Source organism: Populus euphratica, unplaced genomic scaffold (assembly GCF_000495115.2).
Source record: "Populus euphratica unplaced genomic scaffold, PopEup_1.0 scaffold155.1, whole genome shotgun sequence".
Taxonomy (NCBI): domain Eukaryota; kingdom Viridiplantae; phylum Streptophyta; class Magnoliopsida; order Malpighiales; family Salicaceae; genus Populus; species Populus euphratica.
The window spans coordinates 77,049-100,787 of NW_011499929.1; the positions used below are offsets into that span (position 1 = coordinate 77,049).

General features: G+C 32.9%; 4 protein-coding genes across 4 annotated transcripts; 1 reads left to right on the forward strand and 3 right to left on the reverse strand.

Moving 5' to 3' along the window:
- Positions 1-353: 353 nt before the first annotated feature.
- Positions 354-3,101, reverse strand: LOC105135888 (tubulin beta chain-like). The gene is made up of 3 exons (XM_011040967.1): positions 2,561-3,101; positions 1,549-1,818; positions 354-1,270 (listed from the first exon to the last, which is right to left on the reverse strand). The coding sequence occupies exons 1-3, from the start codon at positions 2,952-2,954 to the stop codon at positions 597-599; spliced, it is 1,338 nt and encodes a 445-aa protein (XP_011039269.1). The 5' UTR covers positions 2,955-3,101; the 3' UTR covers positions 354-596.
- A 5,258-nt stretch (positions 3,102-8,359) lies between these two features.
- Positions 8,360-10,304, forward strand: LOC105135889 (uncharacterized). The gene has a single exon (XM_011040968.1). It carries the CDS (start codon positions 8,632-8,634, stop codon positions 10,054-10,056), a length of 1,425 nt encoding a protein of 474 aa, XP_011039270.1. The 5' UTR covers positions 8,360-8,631; the 3' UTR covers positions 10,057-10,304.
- Positions 10,305-10,466: 162 nt separating this feature from the next.
- Positions 10,467-12,513, reverse strand: LOC105135890 (putative pentatricopeptide repeat-containing protein At3g15930). Its single transcript, XM_011040969.1, has one exon. The coding sequence runs from the start codon at positions 12,415-12,417 to the stop codon at positions 10,735-10,737; it is 1,683 nt and encodes a 560-aa protein (XP_011039271.1). The 5' UTR covers positions 12,418-12,513; the 3' UTR covers positions 10,467-10,734.
- A 1,804-nt stretch (positions 12,514-14,317) lies between these two features.
- On the reverse strand, positions 14,318-15,541 carry LOC105135891 (putative germin-like protein 2-1). The gene is made up of 2 exons (XM_011040970.1): positions 15,130-15,541; positions 14,318-15,000 (listed from the first exon to the last, which is right to left on the reverse strand). The coding sequence occupies exons 1-2, from the start codon at positions 15,365-15,367 to the stop codon at positions 14,465-14,467; spliced, it is 774 nt and encodes a 257-aa protein (XP_011039272.1). The 5' UTR covers positions 15,368-15,541; the 3' UTR covers positions 14,318-14,464.
- Between the last annotated feature and the right edge of the window lie 8,198 nt (positions 15,542-23,739).

Here is a 23,739-nt window from a genome sequence, read left to right on the forward strand (position 1 = left end):
TTAGCCATTGGCCAACGGCTATTGTTTTAGCCATTTCTACAGTTAAATATAGAAATGGCTGTTAACAAAACAAATAGCTAAAATAGCTATTTGTTTAGCTTACCTGTTGGAACATGAACAGATACAAATAAATAGGCAAAATAGTTTTAACTCTCTGTAATAAATAGGCAAAATAGTTTTAGCTCTCTATATAGCTCGTCCGTTGGAGCTGCTCTTAGACCTTAAACTTTGGAATTTCTTTTTTCTTTTTTTACAGATTATTTCAATTTAATATCTCAATCATGAGTCAGTGAAGTTAACTTGGATTTCCTTGAATTGTCACCCAGGCTGCTTCTTTTTTACATTAGAAAAAATTGGACTATGCTCGATTAGTATTACCCAACATCCACCCACTACATACAATCATTCATCAATCAAGATTAAAAACAAAAGCAGTCACCAAAAACCATTCTCCAATACAATACAAGGACCCACAACTCATTCACATCAACAGGTCAATCTAATTTGACCCCCTAACAACAGAAACATAATCACTCACTTAAATAGAGCAAATAAAATACAAACTTCAGACATGCCGACAAGAATTTCAAGCTATCTTAAGCACCCATTTCCTCTTCTTCCTCCTCCTCGTACTCCTCGTCATCAGCAGTTGCATCCTGGTATTGCTGGTACTCAGCTACCAGATCATTCATGTTACTCTCAGCCTCGGTGAATTCCATCTCATCCATACCCTCACCAGTGTACCAGTGCAAGAAAGCTTTCCGCCTGAACATAGCTGTGAATTGCTCACTGACACGCCTGAACATCTCCTGGATTGAAGTTGAATTGCCAATGAAAGTGGATGCCATCCTAAGACCTCTAGGTGGGATGTCACAGACACTGGACTTAACATTGTTGGGGATCCATTCAACAAAGTATGAAGAGTTCTTGATCAGGACATTTATCATTTGTTCATCGACCTCTTTCGTGCTCATCTTACCACGGAACATGGCCGAAGCAGTTAGGTAGCGGCCATGACGTGGGTCGGCAGCACACATCATGTTCTTGGCATCCCACATTTGCTGGGTTAGTTCAGGCACAGTCAGAGCACGGTATTGCTGTGATCCTCTTGATGTCAAGGGTGCAAATCCAACCATGAAGAAATGAAGGCGAGGGAATGGGATAAGGTTAACTGCAAGCTTTCGGAGGTCAGAGTTCAGCTGTCCAGGGAAGCGAAGGCAGCATGTGACACCACTCATGGTAGCAGAAATGAGGTGGTTAAGATCACCAACTGGTACATGGAAAAACAAAAACATGGTACCAGAGTCAGATCATGTTGCTTCAAAATATTAGAACTAGGTCACGGGCAGTTAATTTTTTGGCAACCACCAATGAGAACAACTAGGGAGAAGCCAACTTAGAAGTAAGCATTTTATTATTGTTGCCCTTCTCAATATTCATTTTCAATTTTCTGGGAGGAAAAGCTAAATGGTTCCTTTAATTAATACCAGATTTAACATCTTTAAATTATGTTTTTCAGTTCAAGGAGAGCAGTTTCAATTAACTTACAAGTGGGGGTAGCGAGCTTGAGAGTGCGGAAGCAGATGTCATACAAAGCTTCATTGTCCAAAACCATACATTCATCAGCATTTTCCACGAGCTGGTGGACGGAAAGGGTCGCGTTGTATGGCTCAACAACAGTGTCAGATACCTTAGGAGAAGGGAAAACAGAAAATGTCAACATCATGCGGTCAGGATACTCCTCCCGGATTTTAGAGATAAGAAGAGTTCCCATGCCAGAACCAGTGCCTCCACCCAAAGAATGGCAAACTTGAAATCCTGTTCCACCAAATTTATTAAATGAAGCTTGAAACAGGCAGGAAAACTAAAACTGTAGCATCAATAAGCAAGGGCAGTTCGAAACCTAATAACAATAATAGCTCAGCAATTAAATGACCATACATTAAGAGGAACGCGAAAAATTGCAAGCAAAAACCACAATCATGAAAAAGACAGAAACTAAACTTGCAACTGAAGGCGTCGAACCACACTTGAGTATATAAAGAACATTTGAGCTACTTCACGTACAGGAAGATAATTTTCTCGTTATCTGTTCTCAGAAGTGAAAATTGAAAACACAAGTTTCCAGCTGAAAAAATTCAGAACTAGCATAGCATATGGAGCAGTCAGCTGAAGCAGAAAACAGGATTCGGTCCAGCATTACAACTTAAACGCCATTGAAAACCACGAAAGCACAAAAGAAATGGAGGCACCAGCATAAAGCATAAAAAATTTACCCCTAAATATCCAATCTAAGTATGATTAAAGATCCAGCAAATTTCCCAGGAAAACTAAACATGATAAAGAAAAGCCCCCCATTTTCATTTAATAAAATATCAACAGCAAATTTCGCAAACAAAGAAAAACCTCTATAAACCTGAATCGAACGTCAGATCCAATCAAACCGTTCAACGTTCTCACAAAACAATCAAAAACCATGAAGATCCAATCAAAAGAAAGAAAACCCCTTATTCAAAACATCACAAAAACACCGAACAAAGAAATCTTTAAAACAATTTACCTTGCAAGCAATCACAATTCTCAGCTTCTTTCCGGACAACATCAAGAACAGAGTCAATCAATTCAGCTCCTTCAGTATAATGCCCTTTAGCCCAGTTATTACCAGCACCGGATTGGCCAAAAACAAAGTTATCAGGCCTAAAAATCTGTCCGTAAGGACCAGATCTGAGTGAATCCATAGTACCAGGTTCAAGATCCATAAGAACAGCACGTGGCACATATCTTCCACCACTTGCTTCATTGTAATACACATTGATTCTCTCCAATTGAAGATCCGAGTCTCCACTGTATTTCCCTGTTTGATCAATCCCATGCTCATCACAGATCACCTCCCAAAACTTGGCCCCAATTTGGTTCCCACATTGACCTCCTTGAATGTGAAGAATTTCTCTCATTTTGGCACCAAAGTTTGGACCTTTTTCAGGTCTCAGAAATGGGGCTTTGGTGTTCTTGGTGGATCTTCAGGGGAAAGAAGGATATAAAGGAGGGTTCTTTATGTCTTTGCGTTTGGGTTGATTTTAATGGTTGCTTATTCGAGAACCTTTTGAAAAAAAAAAAAAAAAACAATTGTTTTTTTGTTGTAAGTGAGTTGTATTGTAATGTCAGAGTCTGATGTAAGGAATCTCTTGGTGTTTGGGGGGTTTTGTCTTCCAAGTTTATCCCTTTAGAAGTCTAGACATATCATGGCATCAACTATTTTGTCTTTAATCTTTATTTTAGTGTAGGATGTTTTTTTAAGACAAGGTTTGATTGATTGATTGTTGTAATAATTAGAATTTTCAATTTCAAGATTTATAAATGAATTATTCATGATATATACATAGCTGATTCATGATAATTAGATTAAAATTTAAAATTAAAAGTTTAATAAATATTAAAATACTAAACTTTCCCCATGAATATTACAAAAGAGTATTGGTTATGAGATTGATGTTTTGTGTGTTAGTAGGTGATGTTATTATTATTTTTTTTTTTTTTTTTTTTGAGGAGGTAATATGTGATATATTATTATTATTATTATTATTTTGAGAAGGTAACATGTGACACTGAAAATAATGATTTCTTATAAAGAGAATCTTTTTAAAGTGAATGCAATCCCATTTGTACCTCTCTTTTTTTACATAATAAATCTCATTTGTACTTTTGAGTTATTATCTTTAAATGTTAGTTTTCTGTACCTCAAACATACCAGCTCTGTTTTTTAATTTAAACGGTATATGTCGGGGGATATATATTAGTTACTTGGGAAGTGTTTTGGGGAGTTTCAATCAGAGTTTTGTTAAATTTAAAAAATATATATATATATAATTTTGATGTGTTAAAATTAAAAATAATTTTTTAAAAAATATATATTATTTTAATATATTTTTAAGTAAAAAATATTTTAAAAAACAATTATTATCTTAAACACCCTTTTAATTTACTAATTAGGTCATTAACATGTTATCCTATTTGTTTTTAGTTTTTTGATTAAAATAATATTATTTTTATTTTTTAATGTTTTTTTATCATCAAATCAAACCTTTTTATTTATTTTTGATATCAACTCTACCCCATGTCAACTCCCCAGGTTTTAAAATAATGATATATATAGCATACAATTCCTATAGTTTCCACAATTTATTGTGAGTGGGCAAGCATAAACTCTAAGCAATGAAGTAAACTAATATATATATAAGTGAATTGACCAAGTTCCCACAATTGATTTCCTCGTCCTTTCTTTTTTTGGGAAAGATAAATCCACACTCTAATCTCTAACATCATGTGTTCACTAGCCACAAATGTGTTCACTAGCCAATGAGGCCTTACTTCTCACTTTCTCAAGCTTTCCATGCTTCAATCTCAATCACGAAGGCTTTTATATTAATCACTCACCGAGAAACAATGAAGAATCCAGGCAACCCCACCAATTCATGATCAAGCTTGCTTGGAGAGAGCAGAGTAAGGCAGCACCGAGAAGAAATCATTAGATCAGCAAATCACAATTGAGCAAATTCGTGTGAGGACATGGATAGAACTTTTTTCTGATACAGAAAGCTTGGTTGGGCCTAGTAGTTTATAATGGCCCCATACACAGATTGTGTTGGATTATTGTATAATGTTCTTCAAGAGTGACTAATTTGGGCCAAATCCCAGGTAAAAGATGATGAACAAGAACAAGTGGGGTAGCATTTATCAATGGACTAGGCCTGGCCTAGGGGATCGAGCCTTAGGATGATAGATGAAAATCTCAGGTCAGCTCCCACCACTGCTGTGAGGTTCAATCTTTTCTCAAAGAAATTTGAGAGAAGTGCTAGAATATTAGCAATTTATCATCAATAAACAGTGCATCTATAGCACATGCCATGAGTTTCATGTCCCCTAATTTAGCTGACGAAATAACCTGATTAAACCCTGGATTTTATTCAAACATTACTAGCTTTGAATAATTTGTTTAAGGATCCTTTATATTTTTTTGATCCCCATTTACAAAATCCAGCTCGTGAATTAATTTGGTGATGTATTGATCTAGAGTCTGATACAAGACCGATCCAAGACCGGGTTTTTTTGGTTATATATACCACCATTGTTCAGTTTAAAAAAACAAACGATATTTTTATTTTCCAACCTAAAACAACTCGGATTAACAGGAACAACATATGATTTGAATCAGTGTTACATTACCATTCCATGTTTGATTGTATTTCTTGAGAAGCAACAGTGGTAGAGGAGCATGTTCCACAGCTGTGAACAGGTTTCAAAGAGCACGTTTTAGTACAGAGAAAGCAAGCAGAAGGAGCAGAAGGGAGTGAGTCAAGCATAATGAATACCATGTGCTTCTCATTTTTAACTTCGGTTTCACGCTTGCATCTTTTGTGTTCTTTTTATAATATGACAAAAGCCCCACTAGACTGCTGCTGGCTGCCTCCATGAGTGACTGGGGCATGCCTTGTCTCTCCCCACCTTCTCCAATTCTCCCTCGAGGGCGTGCCCATCTCCCATTACTCGGCATTTCCCATGTACTTTTCCACTTTTCAAAAAACTAGGGGCGTTTGTAAAACCATATTTTTGTATTATTAACAAAAACTCCAAAATCCTTGCGTGTTTCATTGCAGCTCGAGACACCATTTATTGAAATTATCATGGTAATTTTAATGAAAAAAATGAAGTCCTCAGGATTGAGGTTTTTTTTACTTACCTATTAATCATTAAAAAATTTACAAGAGTGTTTATAATTTTTTTAAATTTTCCAACACGACAAAAATATCCTCTCAAATCAAATTTAGAAATATCCACTTGCTTCTTAATAGCAAAAATAGTTATTTGCCCCGTGGTCAAAACATTGTTGAGCTATTGGAATAGAATTTTTTTTTTAAAAAAATATTTATATATATATTAAAAATATTTCTTTAACCTAAAGAAAAATAAGAAAATAAACTTTGCATTTACGTGTATTTTTATAATTTCATATAAGTATTTTATATAATTATCAAGATTATAAAGTATATTTTATTATTTTTATATATTTTTATATTTTTTAATGAGAAAAGCTATTATACATCAACAAGTGTGTGATATTTATTTTATTTAAATGACATGTATAATACCACTCGGTGGAAAAAATTAGATTTTTGATATTGATAGTAAACTATATATTAAATTTTTTTTAATATTTTTTACCATTGATTAAAAATATATTAGTTTAATATTTTTTATTATAAATATATCTTATTTTATTTTGATGCCAAGCTTTATGTTAGATTTTTTTATGTAAAAAAGTAATTTATCTTTTTTATTGAAGAGAAGAAGAAGGTAACTAGAATTTAATAAGATATAGAAATTAGATCTATTATTATTGGAAGGTGTTATGGTATCTAAATTATATGCTAGAGATCCCTTTTTAAATGTGACCCATGAAAAACAATAATACAAGTTTAATCCGTGAATATATGTAATATTCACATAAAAAGGTAGTCCAACATGAAATCTCCAACCCACTTAAATCTAAAAACATTAAATTAATTAAGTTTATAATTTATAAAATATAAAAAATTAAATTAAATATAATTACATAACCAAATCCATCCAACTAAATCCAATCCCACTGGATCTATCAACTCCCATCTAATATCCAAAAAATTCCCGCTTTGTTCTATCTCATCATTGATTCTTCCACCATTGATTCTAATCAGAATGGGATTTGGGTCCCATTTAGGAAATATCCTAGTATGGATCCATTGATAGGAACTAATCGTGTTAAATGTGGATCAGATCTTCACCTACTGGGGCGGCTTGGATTGATTGATGGCCGAGGACGCTGGGCTCCATAATTTATAATTTTTGGATTAATTTGTAACGTTCAGGAACCGCGTGCCGTGTTCTTGAAAAAGTTATTTTTTTTTATTAAAAATTATTATTTTTAAATATTTTAAATAAGTTTTATATCCTAATCTCAAAAATAATTTTTTAAAAAATAAAAAATATTATTTAAATGTATTTTAGTATGAAAAATACTTTTAAAAAGAATTATAATTATATTCTCAAATAAATCTAAATGATTATTTATTTTTTTAAAATATTTTAAATTAATTTTTTGATATTACAAGATTTTTTAATTTTTAAATTACAAGAATACTTTCTTTTTCTTCATATCATATCATGTATGAAGTCTACGTCTTGCCTTGCATCACTGACACAAGTTATTCCTTATCATATTCCTAATTTTAGACCCTTCATTTCTAAGATTTGAATCTCCATAATTTTTTAATAGATTTTTAAGTCTTAATTTGACTTATTTTCTTAGTGGGACAGGTACATGTTTGCTAGTATCACTCGTGTGTTTTAAAAATATATTTATATTAAAAAATATTAATTTTTTAATTTTTAATGTATTAATATTAAAAATAAAAATAATTATAAAAAATACTTTATAATATATTTTCAAATAAAAATACTATATACCATATTACAAAACACACTCTAAACAATAAAGATTGATTATTAAAAAAAAGAAGTTAAACAATCAATGGTAACCGTTCAAAGCACTTTTGTTTTTTAAAAAAAGGTTTTAGAATAGGTAAACAATGAATTTCAAGAACAGAGTTATAAAAATTAACTAAATTTAGCAAATAACTACCAACCATCGTGATGTTTGAGCCATTAATTGAGTTAGTTTATCCAAGTTTATTAAAAAATATAATTTATAATTAAAATTACAAAAATAAACTAAATTTAGCAAAAGGTTTGGGTCATTAATTAAGCTAGTTAACCCATATTTATTAATAAATAAGTAAATAAATAAAACAATGTTGTTTGGGATATTTTTTTTAAATAAAATTATGTTGTTTTTAATAAAAATTTAAATAACAATCATTGATTGAGTCATTTAGATCTAACAATATCAAGTCCGTGAGTGATTCAAAAACAAAATTGATCTAAATTAGATATTAAATTGACAAGTTATCAATTAGTCCAAACCTAAATAGATGGAAAATTAAGTTTGATTAACTTGATGGAAGAGTACAGTAACTTCTATTTTTAGAAGATTTTCAAAAATATATATTTTTTAAAATATTAAATTAATATATTTTTTATTTTTTAAATATACTAATATAAAAATTTTTAAAAATATTTTAATATATTTTTAAAAACACCTACTGCACATTACCCAACACCATAAAAATAATTATAACAAATCCGCTTGTCGAGGTTTATTCTCCCCTGTAGCAGCCTCTTATTACACACGTAAATACAAGGCACAAACCCTCCAAAACTCCAAAATCGCCGCTCATGGAACAACACAAAAGAAACAACAATCTTTGAAGTTCAACAGTACACACGCGCCAGCACAGTAATTTCTTAACATTTTCCACCGCGTTTCCTCTCACTATCCTTTTCTCTCACTTGCTTTTGTCTCTCTTGTAGTTATAACTTATAATCCCCCTGGGTTTCTTTCCCTTGTTCAGAAAAATAAAGACTTTCATAGGATGCCTATAAGAGAACTAGAACACACTTATTCTCTTCGAATTCTTCACTTTTAGTGAAAATCCCCATCTGGGCATCCTTCAAAATCCAATCTTTTCTAAACCCAACATGCCTTTGCCATGGAAAAAGAGCAGAGTTTCAAGATTTTCACGTCTTGTGGCAGATCTTCAGTCACCAAAAAGAGGGAATTCTCTTGTTGTTGAGACTGGTTTCCCTACTTCTCTTATTGATCTCTTTCACAAGAACCGTGAAAGGTTAAAGAAACTAACTGCCAAGAAGAAAAAGAGGAGACAACAACAGTTGCAAGAGGTGGAGGAGGAACTTGTAATCTCTGATCCAATTCCTTTATCAAGTACTCGAGATTTGGTGGATGTACCAGAGCCTATTCAGAATTTGGAGAATGTGGAAAGTTTTGATGCTTGTGAATTGGTGAGTCAGTTATTGCCTGTAGTTGAAGGTGTTGATGATGTTGATAATGTTACGGTTACTGATAAGAAATGTTGGGGTGAGAAAGAGAAACGTTTGTTATTTGTGGTTTTGAAGATGTTTTTGGTGTTGGTTTTGGGTTTAAGTACTAAAGGGCTTGTTGTTGGGATAACAATGTCTGCTTTTGTGCTCATTTTTCTTGAATATGTTGGGAAACATGTGTTGTGTTTCTTGAAACCATGTTTGACTGTAGAGCTAGTCTTAGAACCTTTTGTCGAAAGGGTTTCCTCATCATTTTTTATGTTGAAAGGGGTAAGGAAATGTGAAGATTCGAGTAAAGGATTGACCATTCAAGAAATAGATCAAGAAGAAGCTGTTAGTGGGGTTGATTCATGTGATTTGATTGAGACTGAGGAAATTCAAGCTGTAGAATTTAATTTTGATATGATTGTGCCAGTCGAAGAAAATAGGGGAGCCGAATCAAGAATGGATTTACTCAGTTGTGATGGGAAAAAGATCAGGATATTGGAGATAGAGGAAGATAGAAGTGGAGTTTTGGTATGTGAAAAAGAGAAGAGCCGAAACTGTAAGATCAGAAGAAAGATTATACAGAAATTAGTGCCCAAGAAGTTGCGCGCTGTAAAGAAGGCAAAGAAGAATAATGAAAAGGAACCAGATTTTGGTAGTGAATCATCTAGCTGTTGGGGAGACGATGAGGGGAGAATTGAAGGGCTAGAAGATGGTGATAAACAAGGGTTTGAAAACAAAGGCAAAGTTTTGCTATCAGAGTTGCTAGAAGAAGAAGAAGAAGAAGAAGAAGAGGAAATAAATGAGAGAAAAGGAAAAGAACCCTATCAGGGAATTTCTAGTTCTAGCACTGGATGGCAGGCTAAAATGGAAGTGGTTGTAGTCGAAAAGGGGAAAACCGAAAAAAAGGGCAGTTCAGATTACCTGATTCTCATTTTTGTTGCGCTTGCTGGACTTGTAGGAGGTCGGAGTCTATCCCTTGTGCTTACACTTGCATCATGTTTGATGATAAAATTGGTTGCAAGATATAGATGTGTAAATGAGCCTATTAATAGGTCCCCTGCTTCAATTTCAAGCTAGGATCTTTGGTGATCTTTTGTTCAAAAAGGGTCTTTCTTGGTTTTTACAATTTATTTTTGCAGTTTTTGCTTCTGGGGAAAGTGTTCTTCAAGCGTTCAAACTGTATAAAAGATGCTCAGTCTGGTGAGCAATCACAACCTTTTTGTTGGGATTCCAACTTGAGGTGTTGTATCCTGAACTGTAAATTTACAGACACAGAATCAAGATTCATAAATACTTTCAATGCTTAGTTGGTGGAAATTTTCTGCATACACGTCTTGGTTTTATTTCATTTTAAGAAGCTTCATCAGGTCTGTAATTTTAGCTCTCTCAACTGCTAGAAGACCCATAGAAATGTTCAGCTCAGGTGCATTAAGCATTATCTATACTGCAAAAGAACTGTCAATGCACGTGTTTGAGGTCGTTCAGCGTTTCTGTGAACATTTTCATCCAAATTTTCTCGTCTTGAGCTTTAGAATTACCAGTTGCTCTAGTAGATTCACAATGTGTTGCAATCTGATAAAAGTTAAGGACTGAACTTGAAGTTATAAACATCAGTTTTTCTTCAACGAAATGTCCTGCTTCTACACACTGTATCCACATGAAAACATAGATCTATTGCTTAAATACAGGGAAGGAATGGAGTTGTGTTCTTCCATCTATCAACCACTCAATGCAAGTAACATTCACAACTTCACATCATGGTTTTACATCCACAAAACTCATGCCAGGCGCCTTTCTTGTGTCAAATTCTTTTATGATTTTTCTAGTCTCTGCAACCTGAGCCCATTGACCTGCCAGGGCATAGAAGTTGGATAGCAGGATACGAGTTTCATGGCTTTTAGAACTCAACTTCGACGTTTCATTTGCAACCTTCTTTCCGAAATCAAATTCTGAATACTTCATGCAAGCACTCAGCAAAGTTTTATAAGCTATGAGCCTTTCCTCAGGTAGCAGCAACTGAATGAACTCTTCTGCCTGATGCAAAAGTCCCGCTCTACTTAGTAGATCAATTAGACAGCCAAAGTGCTCAATCTTCAGTTGCATTTTGTAATCACTGACCATACTTTTGAATAATTGGCAACCTTCTTTAACCAACCCAGAATGGATGCAAGCTGTTAACACTGAAACAAGCGTGGCTTCATTCGGCCTAATTCCTTGGTTTTCCATCCGATTAAACATGCTCAAAGCTTCATTCCCATATCCATTGTTTGCAAGCCCTTCAATCATTGCAGTCCAAGTAAAAACATCTGTGTATTCCATCTTATAAAAGGTAACCAAGGCCTCCTCCACGCTCCCACACTTCGAATACATAGTAATCAGGGCTGTTTTCAGAAAAACATCCTGTCTTACATTGCTATTCCGGTTAATGAACCGATGAAGAAGCCGAGCACGCTGCAGGTCCGATATGCTAGCACAAGCTAAAAGAACACTAACCATCGTATTTTCATCTGGTATCACCCCCGCACTATCCATTTTCTCAAAAAGGTCCAACGCCTCATTCGGACACTCAGCCTTAACATACGCATGAACCATCAAGTTCCACAAAACACGATCTTTATCAACAATCTCATCAAAGACATCGCGAGCCAAATCTATCAGCCCCATCTCAACATAAGCATTGATCAAAATCGTATACGAGACAACATCTCCTTCATGGACAAATTCATCAAACATTTTCGACGCTTCATCAATTTCTTTGCATTTAATGTAAAAACTCAACAACGCATTATCCACATTCAAAAAACATCCAAACCCCACTTTTATTACATAGCCATGGACTGACCTTCCATACTCTAGACCCTCCATTTGTGCCTGTGCACAAGCTGACAATACAATCACCAAACTGATCTTATCAGCTTTAACACATCCACACATCAACTTTTTGAACAAAACCATCACTTCAGTGAATGAATTATTGGTATTATAAATGCCCATCAGAGAATTCCAGCTTGCAACATCTCTTTCAGGCATTCTATCAAACAGAAAGCAAGCAGCAGTTGAGTTGCCCACAGAGCCATAAAAATAGACAAGAGCATTTTGGACGTAAATGTCAGAATCTAGGCCAGTTTTTATCACATGGGTATGCACTTGTTTGCCATTAGAATCAGTAAACAAACGTGAACAGGCCTTGAGTAGACATGGGTAGGTGTAGTTATCAGGTCTGGTTGAGCATGTTTTAATGAAGAAGTTGTAGACAAGAATGGCTTTGATGGGTGTGGTGGGGCTTCTAGAATAGGCTCTAATAAGGCAGTTCCATGTTGGGGTGGAATAAGTGAAGCCAGTTGTGATGGTTTGGGTGAGGATTTGATCAAGAAATTTGATGTTAAGAGCTTTTGTTTTGAGGGACAAGAGAATTTTTTGCAAGTTATTGTTGCACATTAGGATATTGTGATTGGTTTTTGCTGTTGTTGGGATAGGACTATGACAGTAGAAAGAGCTGTCAGCTAGTTTCGTGGATTAGCATAGTAGTGGTGGTGTCTTGTTATCAATAAAGCTAAAAGTTTCCTACACCCATTAGCAATATCAATTACAATAATAATTCACAGCAGTGTTGGTTTTTTCTTCTCTTTTTTTCTAGCATTATGAATTTTTTTTTCTTGATTATTGATTGGTTTTTTTTTTAAAATTCACTCCTTGTTTATATATATATATATATATATATATATATATATATGGCAATGAAAAAAATCTCATCATTGTGGTATGATTTATTTTAAAAAAAATAATTTTTTAAATTTTTTTTATTAAACTTTATAAAGTTAATACATCAGTTTGAAAGTTTGACGAGATAATTCTAGTTATTTCTGTTTTCGAGTTTAGTTGGATACTTTTTTATTTTTTAATTGCACTCAATTATATGGTCGTCTATTTTTTTTATTATATAATTAAAAAATAATTAAAAAATATATTATTAAATTTTAGAAAGTTCATTGACCTGTTGACGTATATGACGAATTTAACTTCTTCTTTTTTTATAAATTTACTTTTATAATTTTATTCTTTGTTTTATGAGGTTATTATAATTTAAAAAAAATCTCAATATTGGTTTGATTCTCAATTTTATGATTGTTTATTTTTATTATCATATATTTAAATAAACAATAGTTTAGAAGAAAAAAATATTAATCCCAATAGAGTCTATTATCCAGTTTGTGGGTTTGATATATTAATTCGGGTTACCTAATTTACAGATTTAGTGGATTTACCCATCAAACCTAATATTTTTTTTTAAGTTTTTGGTCTTTTAATTTTTTTAATTGTCTTTTTATTTCACTTTTATTTAATATTAGATTGGTTGAAAAATAAAATTTATGATTTTTGTTTTAATTTCTATATGATTATCATGATTTCAAATAAATATCTTTTTTAGGGTTGTTATATAATTTTAAAAGCATAAAATGTTATCATAAAATTAAATAAAAATAATTTATAAAAATAGTAAAGTTATCAAATTTATTAAAATTCATGACTCAAGTCACAAAATGACAAGATCGATCTAATCTGATATCTTTTTAATATAAAAAAAAATCATTTTAAAATTTATTTTAAGTTATGTCATATTTTTTATTAATTATTCAAATTATTTATTAATTTTTAAATTAAATAATTAATTTTAAATTAATTCTTACATGATTTAATTCAAAAACAGATTTAAATAAAAAAGCTTAGTTCATAAATTTTAAAATTAAATAATTTGATTGAATTTAATAATAATAACAAAAACAACTTCACGCTCAATATTTTTTTAAAAAAAATTAAGAGAAAAAAATTCTCAGCCTGCAGCGGAGTGTACCACTGTTGTCTAAAGTCAGCCATTTCAATAATTCACTTCGGATTCTCATTTATGGCAAAAAAAAAAAAAAAAAAAAGGTGGTGGTCCAGGTTTGAATCAAAATAAAATAATTTATTGCATTTATATCATTTATCTTGAAATAATGACCAATTACCATCTAAATATTTAGCTGCAAGATGAAGACGAAAACAAACGGATAAATATGTATATGAAATGATTTTAGAGTGAAAATTTGTCCTAACTAAACGTGTCTGCAGAATGGTAAGGTTTATTGTCAGCAGAATGGTAAGGTTTATTCTTTCTACTGTTCATGGCCATTTGTGACCAGTTGGACTAATTGGACCTTGAGGAATGAAGTTGCCTTTCAGTCAGGAATGACTGATTGATCTCTTGTTTTCTCATTTATATTACGGCATACTTAGTATATGACTGGAAGAAATTTTTGCAGACTTCCATTTTGGCGATCAAACTCAGAAGGCAGCAGCATATAAGCAAACTATAAATTCTGGCGAACTTTGTGGAAATCTTGCGAACATTTTGTAAATAAATTGTAAAAATTAGAATAAATGGTGACTAGACGAACATAATGGTAAGAAAGGAGGAGATCTTCTTCCGTTCAGGATCCATGACAGTCTAGAATTGAGCTTGAAGTTTCACAACTACGGACTTGTCCACCTGGAAAGCCTTGGCTAGAATATCATTTGGAATGCTTGGAGTAGATCCAAATAGGGTATTAGCAACGAGAACAACACCGGGGTTTTGGCTGCTCAAGGAAGAGATCGAGAAAGCACTTCCGAGGCCAACATTTCTCTGGAAGTGAACGAGTCCAATTGGAAACACAAACACATCACCCTTTTCAAGGACCTTGGTGATGAGCCTGTTATCAGGGTTAGAAGTCACGAAGCCAACAAGGAGTCTGCCTTCCAAGACGGTGAGAATCTCAGTAGCGCGAGGGTGTGAGTGAGGAGGGATCAGGCCCCATGGTGCATAGTCAATGCGGGCCATCGAGATTCCAAGGGTGTTGAGTCCAGGTATTTGTCCTACAAAGGCCGGTGTAACTGCTGAGCCAAGGGCATTTGATGTGTTTCCTGGAATATGGAGGCCGCTGAAGGAGAAGTGGTTGGCTTGTACCATGTTTGAGTCCAAGCAAGCTAGGCCATTAACTCTTGCTGCATACCAAGAAAAACGTAATAGACATTGCATAACATTTTGATGTTTTTGGAATAGCAGAAGCACAAACATTACTGTAACTAAATTTTATGCAATTAAAGTTACTGCAGTATCAGTAAAATCCTGACCTGAGCTAGTAGGATCGGCAACGCAGAAATCTTGCAATGGACTAGGCTCAAAGGAAGCGACCATGGAAAAGGAAATGGATATGAAAGTTGAAATAACCAAAATGCGATTAGCCATTCTGATTCTTCGAAGTTGTTTGAGAGAAACTGATAAACTAGTACTGATGAAGTAAGTTTTTGATGGGAATTTATGGTTACAGGAACTCTTATTTATAGTGATTGTAGAGTTGCAGATAAGCATGAGAATTTAAGTAGGGATCCAGAACTCATGAATTAGTCTTTGAAGATTTTAGCTACTATGCGATTTCTTCATGTGTTGAAAGAGTCTGCTATCTTCAATTCAATCTGAATATTTTAACTAGAAGTAAATGATTTTCATCCAGATGTCTTGTTTTCTGTCAGGATGCTCAATATAATATGGGACTCTTCGAAAGACTATTATTGTATGTGTTACACATGTGAGTCCAAATTCATCAGCCTCGCCGTCTATAGCCACGAATGCTAACTTCCGTACTTTTGCGAATCCATTATGCTGGAAGCCGTCTAAAAACGATTCGACAGGCCTCAGGTTTACCCCAAATCAGCTCAAAGTTTTAACAAATGCATGGAAGGTGTTGGTGTGTGTCAAGCAAAAACTTCAGTTATGCTGCTAGTGGTATTGTGATTTTTCACAGGCAAGTCTTGCTCAATGAATTAGGGAAAGGAACTGCCATGGACAAAAGAACTTTTTGCAAGTGATTGTTGCCCATCAGGATATTGTGATTGAATTTTGCTGTTGTTGGGATATGATTATGACGGCAGAAAGGGATAATTCAGGGGATCAGCATACTTAGTGGAGGCGTCTTGTTTTTCAAAGTCACTGCTCTTTCAATAATTCACTTCGGAACCTCATTTCCGGCAAAAAAAAAAAGATGATGTTGGGTCCACGCTGGCCATAACTATAACAAAATATACTAAAACCGAAGAGATAGGAACACTTGTTTTGCTGTGGATTACAACAATAAACTATATGTTTTTCCACTCAGTCTAATCAAATGTAGCCTTATTTAGATAGGCATTAGGGGTGATGTCAATCTTTTGAACTTTAGTATACAAGTGGATTACTAAAAAGCCCTTTAAATCACAATGCCATATATTTTGGTGTTATTAATGTATTTTCAAGTTGAATTTTTTTTTTATCATTTTTCTTTTTTTTCAAGGGCATTGTCCTATTTAATCATAATAAAATAATAATTAATTTTAAAAAGTTAGCATAGGTATTTTAGATATCTGTCACATATATATAACATCAAGGTAAAAACATCTACCCTTAAATTTTTATATTGTCTAAAAAATATGGTAAATATGAGGAGACAAAATTTTTTTTATTTATTATTAGTGAAAAAATAGAATGAGAGTCATCACCTAACTAGTCTCAGAAATCGGGTACATGGACTGTTACGTAAAGAGAAGGTATTATCACTTGAAATACATCCTATCTAAGATAAACTGCATTGTTTTATTATATGATAAAATCAAATGTCTTATCGTGTTTTGTAGTCGTTGGTCCATCTAGAGTTTAAGAAAAGTCTTCTTCATAAAGAAATCCTAATTTTATCAGGTAAAATATAACCATTCTAATGTCAACAAAAAAAATTTAATATTTAGAATATATCTTACATATAAGATCATAACCTTAGTTACTAAAAGACAAAATAAAATAATTTTTTTGACTTTTTTTTTAAATATTGGCCTAATATTCGTGATTTTAATAAACTGGTTATTAAAACTAAAATGCATATTTAAAATTTTCTTTGTTGTATGAAAATACAATATAATTTTTTTAAAAGATTAGGCCGTATGTGTGAAAATAGATTTTATTTATTTTTTTAATATTTTGATAAAAACCAAGTATTTTAATATCGGATTTGCATTTTTATAGTATAAAAATACAAACTAATATTTATCAAAATACATTAAAAACTTATAAAAACTCACAAATGTTTTAAAATAATTTTAATTTTTTTAAGGTACTAGACCCAGTCCAAAAGAAAACTGAGTTAATATCAACCCAATAAAAGACAAGCTAACACATATTGAGCTAGACTTAACCCAATCACTAAACTAAGTTAACCCGAACTGAATATTGTGCTTGAGCACAATAACCAACCCCAAATATAATTACCCGTTACTGTGCTCATGCACAATAACAGGGTAATTATTTCTTGTTGCTTACAGAAATATGCACAGTGCATGTTCTGTATGCAAGAAGATGAAGTGAGAAACTAAGACAAAGGGAAAAGAGTTACCTGGAATGGAGGAGCTATTGTTTACAATGCTGGTGGTTCACGGTGGCGTTGGTGTTGCTGCAGCCGGCCGTGGTGACAGACATTGCTTCTCTCTCTTCTCTCCTCTGCTTCACTGTGTTGTCTGCTTCCTTTGTTTTTCGTTCCTCTTGTCAATTGTGTTCTTTCCTCTCTGCGGTTCCTTTGTGGAGGTGCTACCGGTGCTAGTGGTGACGCTGGTGGAAGCGAAGAGGAAGATGGGTGGTGGTACATTCCTTCTCCTCCTGCCTTCTGCTTGTGTTTCTGTTTTTCTTTCACTCTCCTTCTGTCCATTCTTTCTTCTTCTCTTCTCCCCCTATATGTCTTCTCTCTATTTTCTGTCTCTCTTTTTTTTTTTTTATCACGTTTTATCCTTCTCTGTTCACCCCATTTTCTTTCTGCCCTTGCCCTCCCTTCTCTCTTTTTCTTTTTCTTTTCTGCTCTATCCTCCCTCTGGCTTTTATAGCCAGAGGATGCAGTCGTTTTTCGACAACAAAGTAACAGTCGGCATACATGGTGGCATGAGACATGCCTCGTGATTGGAGCGGCTCCAGTGTTAACGCATGCACTTCCTGTTACTGTTGAAAATGGTCTCTTAAAGGAGACAATAAATAGTACAACTATGCTGTTTCAACATTCAAATGAATATTTTTGATTTAGTCCTTGAATGTTTTTATAATTTTATAATCAAGCCCCTTGATAAATTGTCATTGAATCCCTTGCTTTTAGTGCCTTTTTTTATTTGATCTTTGGTTTAGATTTGTTTCAATTAAGTCCCTAATTAGCCATCAAACTTCAATAATTATGCAATTAAGTTCTTGATTTGACCAAATCAACTCTTTAACATTATTATTGGGTTCTAAAACTTTAATATTTTCCAATAAAAACCTAAATTGACTTAAAAATTAATTTTTATTGCAATCAAACATTTCATAAATTCAATTAAATCTTAGATAAAGTTTTAATTGAGTCCATAAACATCTAATTTTAAAATTTTTTTCTCAAATTGAATTTTTCTTGTCAATAGGGCCCTTACTAGTCAACGATTTACTGTCAAAATTCAACCTTTTAAAATTTTGAAACTCCTCTACTAATTTTTGGCTATTTTTGGCATTTCAACATCCTTTTCTCGCTTCTATTATTTTTTTGAATTTTTTATATATATATGTATTTTTTGTATTTTTTTATTTTTGTATGGAAACCCAAAAATAGGTAACAACAACGTGTACAATGCTTCTCGGTTGTTTAAGCTTCCTAATTGCCATGTAGGTAAAAGCATTGCCGCGTCTTCTTTCATTTAGGGCAGCGTATAACTTTAATGGTTTGGTGGTTTATTATTGGAGAGCCTTTTTTCTCTTTCCTTTTTATTTTTCTCTCCTCCAACACAAAATGCAGATTGATCTTTTTTTTTTGGTATTTGTGATTTGAATTTTTTTTCCTTAACTCTTTTATAAGAGTTTTATTTCCTTTCAATCTAGTTCTTCATTTACAATTTCTGATATATTATAATTTTTATTTTGATATATATTCTTTTAATTTCTTATATTTTTTATTTGATCCTTTTATAGAAGTTAATTTTTACAATTTCACTTTTTATTCATAAAATGTTACGCTAGATTTTCAATTTATTTTTGGTTTGTCGCTTGCCTTTCATTAAATTTTTGTTTCTCTTTAGTCTTTCGTTATCCACTTACAAAATTTTTATTTTAATTATCATTATATTACCAAACACACACTCATTTTATTTTAATTTAATCCTTTGTCAAGTATGCTATGAGATCATGATCTTTGCCATTAGGTCTTAAGCAATGGTACATAACTACATTGATATATTCATAGGAAATTCCTCTTCTTTCAATTGAGTGATGGCTTTCTAATATTATGACTTTTAAAATAATATATTTATCTTATTTTATTTATTAAGGGTAGAATAATATTTTTAGCTTAACCTATATATAAGCTCTTTGTATTTAGGTTAAAGTAAGAACTTTATTGGTATTTATGTTCCATCTCTACAATTATTTTGATATTTTTTCTTTTGCAATTATGTATTTGCATTTAGTTTCTGCAATTTATATTGTGTTTTAGAGTAATTGTATAATTTTGAGAAGATATTTGTTAAGTATCTGTGATATCTGTTTAGTTTGTGCAATTTGATACTTTGTCTTTCACTGCTTATGCATTATGATTCTCCTTGTTTATTGATTATGGCAACCAAAAGAGATAATTCCCTTCATTCTATGAGTGTGAGGTTGGACGTAAAGAATTATTCTCATTGGAGTTATGTAATGAAAAATTTCTTTAAAGGTAAGAAGATGTGGAGGTATGTTAGTGGAACTTATATGATACCTAAAAATAATAAGAAGGGGGATGCTATTTTGATAGATACATGGAAAGCAAATAGTGCAAAGATTATTACTTGGATTAACAATTTTGTTGACCATTCCATAGGCTCGTAGTTGGCGAAATATGAGATAACGAAGGAGGTTTAAGATCATCTGCAAAGGTTATTCACACAATCTAATATTGAAAAATAGTATCAATTAGAGAATGACATACAAGCTTTTCATAAAAAAAATATGAGTATTAAAGAGTTTTATTATGCTATAACAGATCTTTGAGATTAATTAACTCTTACAGAATCAGCAGAATTCAAGGCACGTGGTGCCTATATTGAGTATAGAGAGCAACAACAATTGGTACAGTTTTTAACAATACTTCATAATGATTTTGAAGGACTTAGAGGGTCAATTCTGCATTATTTTCTACTACCTTTTGTTGACTCTGTTATCAGAGAGTTATTGGTTGAAGAAATACATTTTAGTCTTATTTTGAAAAGAAAATTATTTCTGCTTCAAATCCTTTTGTGCTAGCAGTACCCTCTAAGCCATCCTCAAATCATTAGAATAAGCCTTACACAAGAGTTTGCTTCAATTAGTGTAATTTCTGTAATCAGAAAGGTCATTGGAAGGCTTAGTGTCTCAAGTTGAAGTAATATAATCAAGCTTGAAAGCATGACATTTAGTCACAATCTAATGCTCATAGACCACCTCAAGGTTATTAACCACTATACCATAATATTGCAGCAGTAGCTTCATCAAGCTCTATCAGCGATTCTTGTACTCTAGTTGAGCAATTTCAGAAGTTTCTCTCCTTACAGCCATAAGAAATGTCTGATTCTTCTTTCATAGGTCAATTGTCTCATAACTCATCAGGCATGTCACATTCTGAATGGGTCTTAGATTCTGGTGTTTCTCATCATATGTCTCCAAATTCTTCATCTTTTACCTTTGTGTCCCCTTCGTCCTTCATTCAAGTTATGATTGTTAATAACACTCCTATGCCTTTAGTAAAAAAGACGCTGACAAAAAAACTCGCCATTTGCCTGCTACATGGTGGAAGAAGAAAGGATGCACCCTTGGGCGGTTCTAGGCCGTCGCACAGTGGCAACCCCAGCTATTTCACCGCTCTTCTCTGCCTATAAAAATAGAGGCAGAAAAAAGGAAAAAAAAGAAAAAAAAAGAGTGAAGGGACCGAGAGAACAGAGAAGACAAAAGAAAAAAGAGAGCAAAATAGAGACCAAAAAGAAAAAATAATAGAGAGAGATAAGAGGAATAAAGGAGGAGCATCGCCGGCCACTGTAGTGCCCCATAGTAAGCCACCACTTCTGCCACCGCAACCACTGCAAACGATAGCCAGGTAATCTTCTCTCCTCCTGTCCTTGTTTTGGTTTCCATTCTCATTTGCATATAGAGCATGAGCAATTCACATTTTGTAGCAAATGAAATATAATTAGGTAGTTACCATGCAAAGCATAGTAACTACCTCATTATAATTCATTGGTTACTGTGTGCACAACATAGTAACCAGCTATTTATGGGACGGTTCTAGCCTAATTTGGTGTTAGGCTGGTGCCAGCTCGTTTCATTTTATTTTGGGCTGGTGCTGGTCTGTTTTATTTTATGTTGAGTCGGAGCAAGCCTGTTTTATTTTATGTTGGGCCGATGTTGGCCCATTATTTTTATGTTAGGCTGTGCTGGCCCTTTCCAAATAAATACATTTTTTTTAATGGCAAAAATAATTAGCTTCATATCCTATTAAGATAAGAACCTCCTTATTAAGGAGGGCTTGTCTTGAACCATAGATAGACTAACAATTAAAAACTACAATATAACTTTAGATTTTAATAGATAAAAAAATACAACCTACTTTAGGTAAAGCATATTTGGGGTGCTAATACCTTTTCTTTACGCAACTAGTCTTCATACCTGATCTCTGAGACCAGTTAGGGTTTCTAGTAGCTAAAATACTAGGTGGCCACTCCTATTCAAATATCTTTACTGATAAGAGACACGAGAATTCTTTGTCTCTTCATATTTTTCCTAGAGGGAGGATGATCGCTACGACGTTGTACACGTGCAACAAGTTAAAAGTGCCAACTACCACCACCACCACTACTATTGATTTGTCCTCCTTACGTTTGAGCCCTTCATCTTCTAGTTTTTATTTATGACATTCTTGTTTAGGTCATGTTTCATCTTCTTGTTTAAGATTTTTGACATCCATAAGAGCTTTAGGATATTTGAAACTTGTGATATTTCTTATTATAGTGGATGTAAACTGGTAAAATATTCCGCTTTACCTTTTTAATCAAAGTATTTTTATTTCTTCTTCACCTTTTGATTTGATTCATTCTAATATATGAAGACCTTCATCTATTGCCACAAAAGGAGGGTCTCAATATTCTATTTTATTTATTGATGATCATACCCGTTATTGTTTGATTTATTTAATGAATTAATGCTCTAAATTCTATGAGATATATATAGCCTTTCGAGCTCTTGTGAAAACTCAATATTTTATTGTAATCAAATGCTTTAGGTGTGATTTGGGTGGGGAATACATTGCTATTAAATTTTATTAGTTGCTTGCCTTAAATGAAACCATTTATCAAACTTTATATATAGATACTCCTAAATAAAATGGTGTTGCTGAAAGAAAATATAAACACATTGTTGAAACATAAATCCCTTTTTTGAGGATTATGATAATATATCATCACAGGTTCCTAGTACATCAAATACCCTTTTCCATGTTCGACTAATTTGTACTCATCATCCTGCAGGTACTGACACTTTATTCTCTGGCATGTTTGAAGCTACATTCTCATCTACAACCCCTTAAGCTTTGTTTGAAATTATGGATCCACCTCTATGTCAATCCATATGTATTTGTAAGTCCACAAAACTATTAGATTTTACTTATTCTTCATCATTTACTTTTTTTTTAGCTTATGTTCATTGTCCCTTTAAGCCCTTTTCTTATAAAAAAGCATTTCTTGATTCTCTTTGGCAACAAGTTATGGATAAGAAACTTTCTGCTTTGCATAAAATAGATACTTGAGACTTCCTCTACCTAAAAAATAACTATTATTCATACTCTTATTGTTGTAGCATATGTTCTTCAATGATATATCTTATAACTTGATGTTAAAAATGCCTTTTTGAATGGAGATTTTTAAGAAGTTTATATGACGCCTCCTCCTAGTGTTTCACGTGACTTTGAGTATGTTTGTAAGCTCAAGAAAGTATTATATGGTCTCAAACAAGCACCTCGTGTTTGGTTTGAGAAATTTTCTGTTGTGATCTCATCTCTTGGATTTGTTTGTAGTAGTTATGATTTTGCTCTTTTTATTAAGAGCACTGATATAAGTCGTATCATTTTGTCCTTATATATTGATGAAATGATTATTATTGATGATGATATTGATGGTATCTCATTTTTAAAGACAAAGCTAGCTAGACAATTTAAAATGAAGGATTTGTGTTCTCTTCAATATTTTTTTAGATATTGAGGTAGCATACTCACCTAGAGGCTACCTTCTGTCTCAATCAAAATATGTTGCAAATATTTTTCAGCTGGCTAGACTTACTAATACACTCTCATTGAAGTTAACGTAAGGTATTTTTCTTCTGATGATTTGCCTTTGATAGATCCTACTTTATATTGTACTATTATTAGGAGCTTGGTATATCTCACCATTACAAGTCCAAATATTGCATATGTTGTTCATGTTAGCCAGTTTGATACTTCTCCTACTACTGTTCACTGGACAACTATTCTTTGTATTTTATGATATCTTTAGGGTATAATCTTTCAAAGTCTCTTACTTTCATCCATCTCTTTTTTGGAGCTGCGTGCATACTCTAATGTTGATCATGGTAGTGATCCTATAAATTATAAATCGGTTACTGGTTTTTGTATCTTTTTAGGTGATTCTCTTATCTCTTGGAAGAGCAATAAATAATTT

Coding starts and splice junctions, on each gene's coding strand:
- LOC105135888 (XM_011040967.1), bottom strand. CDS start 2,954: ATGAGAGAAATTCTTCACATTCAAGGAGGTCAATGTGGGAACCAAATT. Junction 1,819..2,560: donor GAATTGTGATTGCTTGCAAG/GTAAATTGTTTT, acceptor TTGGTGGAACAG/GATTTCAAGTTTGCCATTCT. Junction 1,271..1,548: donor CAAGCTCGCTACCCCCACTT/GTAAGTTAATTG, acceptor TCCATGTACCAG/TTGGTGATCTTAACCACCTC.
- LOC105135889 (XM_011040968.1), top strand. CDS start 8,632: ATGCCTTTGCCATGGAAAAAGAGCAGAGTTTCAAGATTTTCACGTCTT.
- LOC105135891 (XM_011040970.1), bottom strand. CDS start 15,367: ATGCTTATCTGCAACTCTACAATCACTATAAATAAGAGTTCCTGTAAC. Junction 15,001..15,129: donor TGCCGATCCTACTAGCTCAG/GTCAGGATTTTA, acceptor CTTGGTATGCAG/CAAGAGTTAATGGCCTAGCT.
- LOC105135890 (XM_011040969.1), bottom strand. CDS start 12,417: ATGTGCAACAATAACTTGCAAAAAATTCTCTTGTCCCTCAAAACAAAA.